The sequence below is a fragment of the Pteropus vampyrus genome, unplaced genomic scaffold (genome assembly GCF_000151845.1).
Source record: "Pteropus vampyrus isolate Shadow unplaced genomic scaffold, Pvam_2.0 Scaffold128, whole genome shotgun sequence".
NCBI classification, from domain to species: Eukaryota; Metazoa; Chordata; class Mammalia; order Chiroptera; family Pteropodidae; genus Pteropus; species Pteropus vampyrus.
In genome coordinates, this window is record NW_011888909.1 from 4,647,902 (window position 1) to 4,661,510 (window position 13,609).

General features: G+C 42.5%; 1 protein-coding gene across 6 annotated transcripts in view; it reads right to left on the reverse strand.

Moving 5' to 3' along the window:
• Positions 1 to 13,609, reverse strand: part of RABGEF1 (RAB guanine nucleotide exchange factor 1) — an 83,253-nt gene that overhangs the window by 63,597 nt on the left and 6,047 nt on the right. For all 6 annotated transcript variants that reach the window (XM_023534614.1, XM_011366978.2, XM_011366979.2 and 3 more), the window contains exons 3-4: positions 13,279 to 13,457; positions 12,479 to 12,851 (exon numbers count right to left, since the gene is read on the reverse strand). In XM_023534614.1, the coding sequence (XP_023390382.1) occupies positions 12,479 to 12,851; positions 13,279 to 13,457 (552 nt within the window). The remainder of the gene's footprint in view (positions 1 to 12,478; positions 12,852 to 13,278; positions 13,458 to 13,609) is intronic.

Sequence of the window (13,609 nt, forward strand, 5' to 3'; positions counted from 1 at the left end):
CTCTCTCTCCCTCTCTTTCTCACTCTCTCCTCTGGTTTTGCTAAGAGCAGTGTAATCTTAAACTGGCAAAGGCCATCTCTGCCTCAATGGATAAAGGCTGCCTATCAATAAAACAACCCAGGGGAAAGCCTCAGGAAGATAGTCAAATAGTTATGGCAGAAGGGTTTATCAGATTAGAAGGTTCCCAAGTGAGAATTAGTTTAGGAACCACATAATTTAAGCCATTTTCCATAGGATCAAAAATCAGGGAAAACATCTTCAGATATGCAAAAGAGTATATTCTCTCTTGGTGAAACCATATTGTAGGCAATCACGACCCAAATCTATAAACATTTATAGAATCAATTAGGTAAACCCAAAACTTCCATCTTATATTTTTTTTGTTAGGTTTCCAAGTAGTCCTTATCAAGAAGAAAGTTGAGAACTGTTTGCCTAAATGTGGGAAAGGCTTATTAATCTGTTGGTAAATAGAGGCATGTGCATCTCATAATTCAGCAGAAATTATTTTTAAAAGTTCTTTCATGGAACATACTTTTCATGGAATTTCAAAGGTGGAGGAACAGCTCTGTATGTATGAAAATGGACAGATCCTCAAAAGAGTGTTAAATGAGAATAGTAAGGTGGCAGATATGTGGTATGCCACCTTTGGACTTCGTTATAGATATATATTCTCTTAGGATGTGTATAAATCTTTTTCTAGATATGTGTGTGTGTGTATGTATATACATCCTAGGATAGGTAGATATATATAGGAAGATAATTATTGCAAAGAATTGGGTCACATGATTTTGGAGGTTTGGTGAGTCCAAAATTTGATAGGGGATGCCAGCAGGCTCAGGCAAAAGTTGTAGTTCAAATCCGAAGGCAGTCTGCTAAACTAGGAAGAGCCAGTGTTGCAGATGAAGTCTGAAGGCAGTCTGCTGTCAGGATTCCTCTGCTTGGGAGAAGTCAGCTTTTTGTTCTATGCAGGCCTTTAACTGCATAGATGAGGTCTACCCATATTATGGAGGGTAATCTGCTTTACTCAAAGGCCACTGATTTGAATGTAAATCCTGTCTAAAAACACTCTTATAGAAACAACCAGAATAGTGTTTGACTAAATATCTGGGCACTGTGACCCAACCAAGTTGATGCATAAAATTAACCACCACAACTACACCCCTTATCAACTTGACACACATATGTATCTCCTTAAATCATACTTAATCTCCATATTTAATCTCTACCTGGTGGGGTGACCCAAACTTTCATTCATGAAGAGTCTGGGTCATTAGTCACCCTACCTAAATTGGGTTGTTGCAATTGTCCATTGAATTTAATCACAGGGCATGGTAATACTAACATGTCCTAAGAGGTCTCCTGTCCATATCCTGGACAGATAATTTGATAGACCTTGACTGAGTACCTATTTCCAGGCACTGTTCTAAGCGTTAGGACAAACAATAGGGGCAAAATCTCTGCTCTCAGATTTCAAATCTCTATTTGAAAAGAAATAGAGACATAAAATAATTACTATTGGTAAAAAAAAAAAACACTAAAAGAAAATAGAGCGATGTAGTAGACAGTAATGGGAGTAAACTTTGGATGAGGTGGTCAAAGAAGGTGTCACTGAGTATGTGACATTTGAGTTGGAACAAAAAATATAAAAATGAGCCAGCCATGAATGAGAAGGACTAGAGGAAAATCATTCCAGGCAGAAGAAATGTTAGTCACCAAAACCTGAGGCAGGAACTGAAAGAAGGCCAGGGTGGAGGATGGGAAATAATGGCTAGGGTGGTGTGATGTGGAGAGGTAGGTAGGAACCAGATCAAATGTGGTCTTTTAAATTTCATTCTAAACACAAAGAGTTTTAAGGAGGCATACTGCAGGATCTAATCCACCCTTTCAAAAGACTATTCTGGAGAATAGGGTAGTAGTAATGCGGGGGAGCAAATTATGCCAAGAGGCCTTTGTAGTAATGCAGGGTGAGAGATAATGGTGATCTGGACAAGTAAACCTGTGAATGTTTTCAAGATACATCTTGAATATGGATTCAAGTACTAAGTGATGGATTGCAAGTAAAAGGTGAGATATGGAGGGGAGTCAAAGATGACAGATTTTCATTGACTGGATGGATGGATGGCATTTCTTGCCATAGAGAAGATGGAATGAGGAAGATATTTGGGGTGCAGAGGGGAAATAAAGAATTCCATTTGGGTATATTAAGTTTGAGATGGCTAATAGAGGCTGAAGAAGCAGTATAAGAAGCCTGGGCAGGAGTAAAAAGTTGAGAGTTATTAGCCTATAGATGATGTGCCAGTTATTGATTGCCTCTTAGCTCCACATTCATCCTTCATTGTCTCTGCAAAAATTGTGTTAGGACCTTTGAATATTTTTCCTTTGTCAATTAACATAATATTGAACTTTGCTAGTAGAGGACATTATGAAACATTGCAAGAGGGAGAAACATTGCAAGAGGGAAGATATTTTCCTTTCTGGTTCTGGTGTGCTTGCTCATAGTACATACAGCTTCTCTAGCACTTAGCTACTGCAGTGCATGCTGATGAGCAGCACAAAGAGGCCAACAGCTTTCCCCGGCACTTCCCTTGGTGGTCTGCCGGAGTACCTCTGGCAAGACATCTCACATGAATAGATTTTCCCCATCATTCTACAGGGTAGATTTCCAGGAAGTTCTAACAGCACAGAACTCCAGTGACTTCTATGCCATTCAGTGAGCCGTAGCCATGGCCTCTCCCCAAAAGTCTGAATATCAGCTCTATGGTATTCTTTCTTGGACCCTCTATCTCAGCCCTAAGGTTAGTACCTGCTTCTTATATCTGCTATTCCTTTTTTTTTTTTTTATGGTGACATTGGTTAACGAAATCCAGTAAGTTTCAGGTGTACAATTCAACAGCAACGCATATATATTGCATGTTCACCACCCATAGTTAGACTTCTTTCTGTCACCACATATTTGACTCCTTTTACCCCACCTACTTCCCCCCTCCCGCCCCCGCATCCTCTGGTAACCACTAGTCTATTGTTCATGTCCATGAGTCTCTGTTTGTCCTGTTCATTTGTTGCTTTTAGGTTTATATCTCACATATAAGTGATATCATGTGATTTTCAACTTTTTCTGTCTGGCTAATTTCACTTAGCATGATTATCTCAAGGTCTCAAGGTTGTTGCAAATGGCAGTATTTGATCTCTTCTTATGGCTGAGTAATATTCCATTGTACATAGTACCACAGCTTCTTTAGCCAATCATCTATTGTAGGAAAGTTTGGTTGCTTCCATGTCCTGGCCATCGTAAATAATGCTGCTATGAACATCGGTGTGCAAATATCTTTTTAGATATGGGTTTTCAAGTCTTCGAGGGATTGCTGGATCATATGGTAGATCAATTCTTAGTTTTTTGAGGAACCTCCATACTGTTTTCCATAGTGGCTGTACCAATTTGCAGTCCCATCAGCAGTGTATGAGGGTCCCTTTTTCTCCGCATTCTCACCAACATTTGTTATTACTTGCCCTGTTGATAACAGCTATTCTAACAGGTGTAAGATGTTATCTGATTGTGGTTTTGATTTGCATTTCTCTAATAGCTAGCGATGTTGAGCATCTTTTCATATGTTTGTTGGCCATTTGTATGTCCTCTGCCCATTTTTTGATTAGATTGTTTTTTGTTGTTATTGAGTTGTATGGGTTCATTGTATATTTTGAATATTAGGCCCTTATCGAAGGTGTTGCTTATAAATATATTTTCCTATTCAGATAGTTGTCTCTTTACCTTGTCGATGGTTTCTTTTGCTGAGCAGACGCTTTTTAGTTTGATGTAGTCTCATTCATTTATTTTAGCTTTTACTTCCCTTGCTTTTGAGGTCAAATTCATAAAATCCTCTTTAAGTCCAAGGTCCTTGAGTTTAGTTTCTATGTTTTCTTATATGCATTTTATTGTTTCAGGTCTAATATTTAGGTTCTTCATCCATTTTGAGTTAATTTGGGTGTGTGGTGACAGACAAGAGTCCAGTTTCATTCTTTTGCAGGTGGCTTTCCAGTTTTCCCAGCACCATTTATTGAAGAGGCTTTTCTTTCTCCAGTGTATGTTTTTGGCTTCTTTGTTGACAATTATTTGCCCATATAAATATGGGTTTACTTCTGAACCCTCAATTCTGTTCCACTGGTCTGTGTGTCTGTTTTTCTGCCAATACCATGGCGTTTTGATTATTGTCACTTTGTAGTATAATTTGAAGTCAGTCAGAGTGATGCCTCCAGCCTCTAATTCCTAATGAGGAATTCCTAATAAATTCCTAATGAGGAATTTATTCACCAATTCCTCATTACTCTAGTCCTATTATGTTATTTATATTAAAGATGTAAATTATTCAAATTACTGTGAGACTTTTTTTCTAATACAAATGACTCTAATGCAATTCAGTGAAGATTACCCAAGGAGACAGTATAGATTGATATATGAGATGTTAAGTCTCAAGAAGTTTCTATACGTTATTTTCCATTTTTAACAAGTGAGAAATAAAGGCACATGGGATGTCAATGGGATGTATCAGGATCACCAGAGTTCGGTTTCCTCTCCTGGCACACCAATCAGCCATTTTAAGAGAATACAGTCCTTTCTGTATCCACTTTGGGAAGCTCTGGGTTTTGTTTGGCCTCTGCTGCACACGGGTACCAATCTGTAGCTTGCAGTGGCTTCTCACTCAGCTATAAAAATATGGTCTGCCTTCACTATTTTTCAAACATTTGGCTTCAAAAGGTGCTCCATTACATATGCAAGAACCTCGGAGGCCAGCAGAGGAATCCCAGCTCTGATTGTAGTTGTAGCTGAGTTACATACACCTTGACCACTCCAGGTTGTTGTGAAGATATCCCTGAAAGAGTTCTTTCAAATGGTGCTGCTAGACCTTGAATCTGTTGATACTGCAGCTTTTACACTGAAAAGGGTTGTTTGCCTCAGGCAACACCAACATTGGAGATGTAGAAACAAGGGACAGATGCTACCCTTCCTTGGTGCTATTAAGTCCAGGATAGAAGAAAAGACGTACAGAGTTTTCAGCTATCAGAATGCTGGGTCCTTAGCGAGGGATCAGGGGAACCCACCTCTTAAAAAGATAGAATAATCAAGTCAGGAAGCTGTGGGTCACGAACGAATGACCAGTACTGCCTATAAGTCCCTGAAATCCTGGGGCACGTTTGAGTGTCTGGAAAGCTTTCCAACAAAGAAACACTCTCTCCATTAACATAGATACCTTGGTTGGACTTACCTGGGAATTCTACCTCTGATCTCAATCCATAAATCCAGGTTGTCCCAGGAGTGCCACTGCCATAAAGGGATCAAGACTGCCATCCCAGCAGGGAACTGACAGGAGTTCAAAATCAGGCAATAAACTGCACTGCGGTGGAACCCTCTGGCCTAAAGGCCCTAATGGAAGAGATGGAATATTCCTGCAGGTGACTACAGAGGGGATTCCTTAATGTTCTGCCTCTCTGGACCAATGGGAGTCTCCAAATAGAGCTGTACTTTGAAGAATATTAGGCCATTGGGTGGCACATTCCGTGGAGGGAATATGTCTGGAGGCAGATACATACTGCTTTGATCTGTGGGAATGTCAAGTAAATAACACCACCCTCATTTCAGCAGGTAGAGATGTGATCAGCTCACCAGGGAAGTTCATATTTCTGTTAGGCAGATTTTGGTGAATTCTGTTTCCAGGAAAAGTACATCAATACTCCTCCTGAGGTGAAGGAGGGTAAAGCTAACTTGTCCACTTAGTAGGGTCCTGTGGGCACCCTCTGCTGCTATTGTGAGGTGGATACAGAGCCTAGAGATGGGGCCAGAAAATTCTCTCCAAATCCTAGCAGGCCAGATGAGAAAGTTGAAATGGAAAGCCAGGGACCTCAATGCAAAAATGCATTTACCTGGTTGAAATAAGAAGAGGGCAGCCTGGGTACAGTGTCACTGCCATTGCTGGCTACCAGATGCCAGTGAGGTATGGCCAGAAGTGGCCAACCACTTTAAAATGCCAAAGAGGGGACAGTTGTGAATGGAGTGGGGAGGTGGAACTGACATAGTGAGGAGGGGAAGTACCCACAACGCGTTCACATACAGATGGGCTGGCAGAATAAGCCAAGGCACAACTGGTGATCAGGATGTAATTGAAAAACATTAATAAAGGAATTTATAGAGGCTGATACACATTCTAGGCACTTAAGCCTACTCGTGATACCATCCCCACTCCCTTTATAAAAATAACAAAGGAATAAAGATTTGACTCAACTTGTAAATTTCTTCTAACGGAGGTCAAGCTCTAAGCTTTGTGGTGCTTTGGGGTTCTATTTCTTGAGTTTAGTAATAACTGAGAAGTATCGATACATCTATTCTAAAGACCTACTGGAGCCGGGCCATCTGCCAAGATCATATGATATAGGAAAACTCAGGGTCTGTGATACATTAGGAGAATCCTCTAAAAGTCATGGTTTGTTGAAGGGTGAATCAGCTTGCTACTGAGATCACAGAAGGCTGGGAAAGGTGCATCATAATCTGATTACAGGCCCCTTTTACGGAGTGCTCTGGATGGTCCAAGATGGTTCAGTTCAGTCTTTCCTGATGTTTTTCCTGCTGCACAACAGTCCTATTTCTACTTGGTGTTAGGTAGTTGGAGGAGGTGGAATCCCTGGATCTCTAGATAATGTCATTCCTCAGGAAGAATAAGTATGTGAGAGGAGAAGTCCTTAAACAGTCTAGGAATTGAACTGCCCTGTACTTACTACCATTTTGTATAGGAAGTGGCAAGAGGGACATTTTGAAGGGGAAGGTAAAAGTTCGGCCAGCTGGGTTATCTACAATTTTGATAATAACACTATCAGTTTTTCTTTGAATTTAGATTTTAGAAGATATTCATCTAAAAGGAGAAATTATGTACCTAATGTTTACAGCTGGTAAGATCATTGTAGAAATGACTAGAGAAGAAAAAAAAAGCATATAATCTCTCTTGCTCAGAACAAGAACTATCTTCATTGGCATTCTATTCATATGTGTGCTTCACTTAAAAGATATGTTAGGAATGAAGTTTAGTGACATAGTCAGATAGAGAAAGACAAATACCATGTGATTTTACTTACATGTAAAATCTGAAAAACCAAATAAACAAAACAGAAACAGATTCATAGATACAGAAAACAAACTGATGGTTGCCAGATGGGAGGGGGGTTGGGGGGCAGAGTGAAAAAGGTGAAGGGATTAAGAAGTACGAATTGGTAGTTGTAAAATAGTCACGGGGATGTAAAGTACAGCATAGGGAATATAGTCAATAATATTATAACAATGTATGGTACCAGGTGAGTGCAAGACTTATCAGATCACTTCATAAGTTATATGTCTAACCGCTATGTTGTACACTTGAAACTAACATAATATTGAATGTCAGCTATAATTGAAAAAAATTTTTTTAATTTTAATAAAATAAAAAATAAAGCAGATACATAAGCTCAGGAAAAAAAAGTTTAAAAAATAGAGAAAGCAAAGTATAAGATAGGAGAAACATAACAGTCAGGAATCAGAAAGTTAAAGGTAAGTAAATAAAAGCTAATAAAACAGGCTATAAGTTAAACAAATCAAAATGAAAAGTAAGTAAAGCCAGCTAAAAAGTCATCTGCAAAACGACAACAAAAAATACACAGGCAGGGTAGAGACCCAGAGTCCAAGGGCCATGAGCCCCAAGCCAGGTATGTAATGCTCCCTGAGCTAGAGTATCAATTATTCTCTTCATGCCAGGGGGCCCTGAAGGAGGGCCATCACCTTTGGGCATACCTCCCCACATGCTCAAACTGCACAGCACATCAGTGTAATGAGACCTGTAGACTGCAGGAGTCTGATTAACTCAGGCTGTCCTGTATCATCCCATCACAGTGTCCAGCCAGGGAGTCATTACTCACCTGTTAAGTTATTCTCCACTCATTGTCCCATGAGCAGGGACCTTCTCCACCAAGTGGACATTGGGGACCCCACCTATTTTCTTAATGCTCAGCGCTACTTAAGACCTACATATCTAAGAAAGTCTTTCTAATATTATTCTAGAGTATTTGCTTTTCAAATCTTTATAAGCCAGGCAGGGTGAAGCCCTGAGCCTCAGAGGTGGAATGCTGCACTCCTAAATGGGAGGGCTCTGCTGTTGAATACCCATGAGGATTTCAGAAAAGGGCTCTGGGTGTGAATCCTGACTCTGCCACTTACAAGCTATGTGCCTTTGGGGAAATCATACCTGTATGAGCTTCAGTTTCCAACTTGTAAGATATTATTAGTGTATTATTACTGTGTAAGTATGTGCATAGTAATTAAGTCAAGGAATACATTTGGCATAGATGATGCAGTGTTTTTATCTGAAAGTTAGAATAATCAGAGATTTAAGGGAAGCAGTTGGAGGGTGACATAGATCCCTAGCACTTCAGAACTCACCCTTCCAGGTTAATTCATGAGTGACACCAAGGGGCATCTTGATGAGGACATTCATTAGCCAGAAAGGTGTCAAACTCTGCTTTCAGAGGAAGGGCAACTTACACTCATCTTCCTCAAGGCAGGGTCTTACCCACTGAGGCTCACAGAAGCTTGGAGTCACTTATCTCCTACTGGGTGATCTGACAGGAGGAATTTCTGTCAGAATTACTGACATGGTTGTGAGCCACATAAGTGACTGTGCAATTGTGCTATCTTCTTCCCCTGGAGAGCTCTCAACAAAAAAGGGCCGAGCTGTTTGCCTAGGCTAAGTGGGCACACTCCTACCTGGAGCAGAGACAAGGTTAGAGTAACTACCGAAAGACCTTCATGGGGCCCACCTGTCGTCAACTTCGTCAGGGCAGAAGTTCAGCTGCTACTCTCAGAGAAGAGCCTATTTAATTTAATATGGCACCCCAAACACATCACATTTTAAGTAGAAATCAAGACATATTTGCTGGCAAAATGGGGGGAGTGAGGAAGGATGAAAGTAAGTCTCTAAAAAAGAAAGGCACGGCACCCAGGTTCTCATTGTTGCCTTTAATGCTATGTGAAGGAACTGAGGCTCCATGCACCAAAGTGCTCACAGACAGGTAACAAACAAACACAGGAAGTGTTATTACATGTATACAAACCAACACCATACAGAAAGTAACCTCTCACACTGCAGAGGCACTACCTGTTCCTATACCCAGTATTTGTTACCACCTCCCCCAACCCTCTGCCAGTCCACCCTTCCCCCAATTAACATATGTATACATATATGTTTCTTCCAGAATTCCAAAAGTGCCTCTCCCACCACAGTTCCCAATACTCTGGCTTCTGATGAATAAAGCCTCCTTTTTAAGGATCATAAGGCAGGTACCACCTTCATGAAAGAGCCCCAGCAAAATGGTACCCAAGAAAGCTTAATCACTTATATCAGAACCAAATATAGACAGAAAGTATGCAGAAGGATATTTGAAATTCTAACTGGAATCAAAATGCTCAATGTGAATAGTTTTTGTTCTGTTGTTATCTTAACCTCTTCAGGATCCAGCTTAGACCCAGATCACACACTGAGGTTCACCCCACTTTGTGGCTTGCAAATATCAACTTCCTAGTCTTCCAATGAGCAACTCAGAACAGGAAGATTGTAACACCTGATCAGCCGGAAGCACAAGGCTCAGACGGCTCCCAGAATATCCTAAGCCCCAGGAAAAAAGAACAGAAGCTTTCAGAGCACAACTGACCACTTTCCAAATGATAAGCACTGGACAGCCTGGTGAATTAACCAGAGATGGAATAAGGATGGTGATGATTCCTCTATTTCTTCTATTTAGAGTGTTACCCAAAGAATTCTTCCACCTGGAATGGTGTGATGTGTTTCACTGTGGTTTTGTTTCAGTCTTTTTTGTTGCCATTAAGTTTTTCATTTTCATTGAATTTTGTTATGGTTAGCATTGCACCATACAGTCCTATCTCCTAAAATTTTCATCTTCCCAATCAGTGAGCATGGTACCCGGGAGAAAAGGTACCCAAAATCAAAAGGGAAGCCCCAAAGGCAGGCACTCTGACCCACTGAAAACTACTGGCCAGTCTCATGGCAGAATGAATCTAGTCCCTTGTCAGGATGAGAGGCATTTATTGGCATCGTGCACAAGAATTCTATGAAAATATACTTCCTTTCAATAAGGGAGAAGCATTCATCCTTTGGAACCCTCTTCCTGACCCAACGCTTCTTATGCTCTGGGCCTGGCCATTTAGAGCTAAAAAAGGATCCCACGAGAAGTCACTTCCTCAGAGATGACATTTATTTGGAGGCCATTACCCCAAACCACCACATCAAACAGCACTTTTCAGACTAGCTTTGGCTTCTCATTAGAGAATGGCCAAACTGGGTCATTGAATTCTTTTATTCCATATAGAAAGAGCTCTAAGCTGGACACGTTCCTGTTTTTCCTGGTCTACTGGCCCAGAGCCTTGTCTCCCCACGATGGTACAGAGCACACCTCCTTGAAAACATCACGGAGGGACAGAGAAAGTGGGTGTCTCTAGCAAGAGGCACACAGACAGTGCCTTATCCAGCATCTGTAGCTCCAAGCAAGTCTTCAGGGACTTTTTTTGAGTAAACCTGCATTTGAGCAAACCAGCCACTCCCCATCTTACATGTATGGACTTTAAATAATCAAGTGCTGTGATGCTCTATGCTGGGGGTAGTAAAGAGAAGGGGTCAGGGCCACATTACTGAAAACATTGGGCTTTCTTATCTGCTCTCTACTCATACTGACTTTCTCCTGAATAGCTTGCCATGGTGTCTGTTAAAAAATGAACATCTATTAGGCAGTAACAACAATCAGAGCAACTTAAATGAAAGACTTTACTGTTAGAACAAGGCAAGAGCTATGCTGCTGGGCTAAGTTCCAAGTGATAATCCATTTGTAGATGAGAACAATAGAACACATATCTCAGAACTAGGATGACTGACTGTTCTTTCCTCTTAGATCTCAGTCCGTATCTCTGCTCTACCCATGTAATACAATATAAGAATGTAAAACCATGCCCTGGAATCTCTGTTCCCACACAAGGGCCAGGAGGTCACTGCCCTGTGAAAGAATTCAGCCAAAGTCCCAGGGCTTGGCCTTCTCTTCCCCAAAAGGATGTAGCCATTTGTAGCTCATCCTCGCCCTACTTCACCACTCTGGTCTCGTAAGTCTAGCTTTTCCTCACCAGCTTTTCACATATAAAAAATCTCCCTACATGGACACCCAGAAAAAGTCAAGTACAATCATGATTACAGGGAGAAGCCCTTACTGCAGCACAAGAAATGCTCTGTTGTAATTACTGGTCCTTCCATTAGGAGATGGGTGTCCATTCCCTGCCTAGCTGCCCCAGGCTGCAGACAGAACAAGAAGGAAATGTAGTGGGAGCAGAACCTTGTGGATCCTTTTCTTTCTCTGAAACATGGGTTGTAAAACATAATGGAGGTCTGTTGCTATCTTCCTACAGCTCCTGGGATAGCTGGGCCTCTCACCCAGCTCTTTCTTTACTTCTCCAGGATAGACACTCTCCTGGAAGGAGAATGTTAGCAGGATAAAGCAACAAGGTTTAAAAAAAGAGGGCATTCCCATCCAAGATTTACCAGAAACTGAATCCTGCCACATGAAATAGCAGCCAAAGAGGTATTCTGAGCCTATAGAAAGGATGTTACATCTTGAAGCTAACAGATCCAGGCATCTTGCCTGTTTGACTTAGGGATTCTTCAGAAGGTGCCTCTGAAATTTGCATTCCAGCCCTGTGAGAAGATAACCCTTCAAGCAAGGAAAGTTGGTGGAAGATAGAAGAAGCCAAGGCCCAAAGCAGGGCTGTAAACATTGTGCTTTTCTAAGGCCAACCTGGTGCATGGTTTTGGCAACTATGGTTCTATCTCCAAAAAGTGGTAAAGAGTATGTTTCAGAAGGAAGAGTCTTTTCACATCCTAAAACAAAGCCTGGGACTACTCTTGGAGGAGAGGGAAAGAAGAGGCTCCTTCTTCAGCCATGGGCTGTGGGTAGCTACTTGAACAAATCCCCCATTATGTTCTGTGTTCATACCTATACACTGAGAACAAGTAAGGAATACCTGAACAGGGTTGAGGAAGTGATTATTCCTACATTAGTATGCTAATGTGGCTCTAAAATGGGCAGACACTCTTGTAAGGTCAAGAAAAATGATGAAACTGCTCTGGACTTCCTGGTCAAGTCCTGGCAAGCCAGACTCCATCAGCCTCAGGCAAAGACTGCTGTGTCTGGAGGAAAGGCCAGGTGAGTGCAGGCACCAAGTCTTGTGGGCCACAAGCCTTGAGCCTGAACCCAAGCTGCACCTGTGCACTTGGAGCTGTGCCTCCAGACTCAGTCCTCACCTCAGCAGGTTCTGGGGAAGTCAGTAGCCCTTCCAGGGACCTTACTGCCAGAGCCACCAAGGGCAATGGATACCTTCCCTGAAGGGGTTTGGTTTCCTACAAGGACTACTCACCACCATGTGATCTTGAACTCATAGATGGGGCGCTTGCAGTAGTAGTGGTTGATGAGGTGCTTGTCACACACCCCGATGCACTGGTGGTCCACGATGAGGCCCTGGGCTGAGAGGTCCGTGACTAGGCAGTGCAGCAGGTCATAAACATCAGCCACAGCCTCCCAGGGCCCAAAAGATACATCCACTTCACAGTGGTGCTCAAATAGCTGCCCATCACTCTCGCTCCGCTCAAAGCGTAAAGAGTTGAGAAGTGGACACTCATAGGGGGTGATGGGCATTTCCTCCTTGAAGACACAGACCTTGAGCTTGGCAAAGCGGGCCTTCCGCTGTACTGCGCGCAGCCGGGCAATCTCCACAATCCGCTCCAAATGGTCTATGGGAGTGAATATAGCAACCATCACTGGGGTGGGGGTTGGGAGGCGGGGAGTGAGGCAAGGCAGTGGGAGGGCACAAAGAGAGCCCCAACAATGGCAGGATCTAAGAGGAAAGAGGCAGATTCCTGGGGGAAGGGACTCTGTGAGCCTATGTAGGATACAAACTTAAACAGGGATGTCCAGAGCAAAAGGAAACCAATGCGATGGGATGAAGACTGTCCTTTTGAAATGTGATTCGATGACTGTCACAGGTGAGGTAGACTTCCTTTGTGTCTTCCCAGTGACCAAGATGGGAGGGTAGGAAGGGGAGTGGGACTCTCTTCTTTCCCGAGTAATACACCTAATCTGGTGGAGAGCTAAGCACTGACAGGTGCCTTGCAGCCTCCTTCCCCACACCCTGACTGCCCTGGACAGCTCACCCCTCACCTTTGTAATAGGGCATGAGTCCCAGAAATGCTTGGCGTACTTTCTCCCCTTTCAGCGGCTGCATGTTCTCCAGCTGCTCCAGGAGGGGCCCAATGGCATAGTACTGGGCCTCCTTGTACACAGCCCGCACACGTTCCCGGGGTGGCAGGTCCCCAGAGCGCAGGAAATTCAGCACATCTCTGAGCAGGAAGGAAAGAAGGTTGGTGAGGAGCTAATAGACCTGGGCAGTGTCAAATAGTGGGTAGAGGACAGAATCTGGAACTGGACTAGCAGCTGTGTAATCTTGGGTAAGTGAACCTTTTGGCCTTGATTTTCTCATCTGTAAAATGGG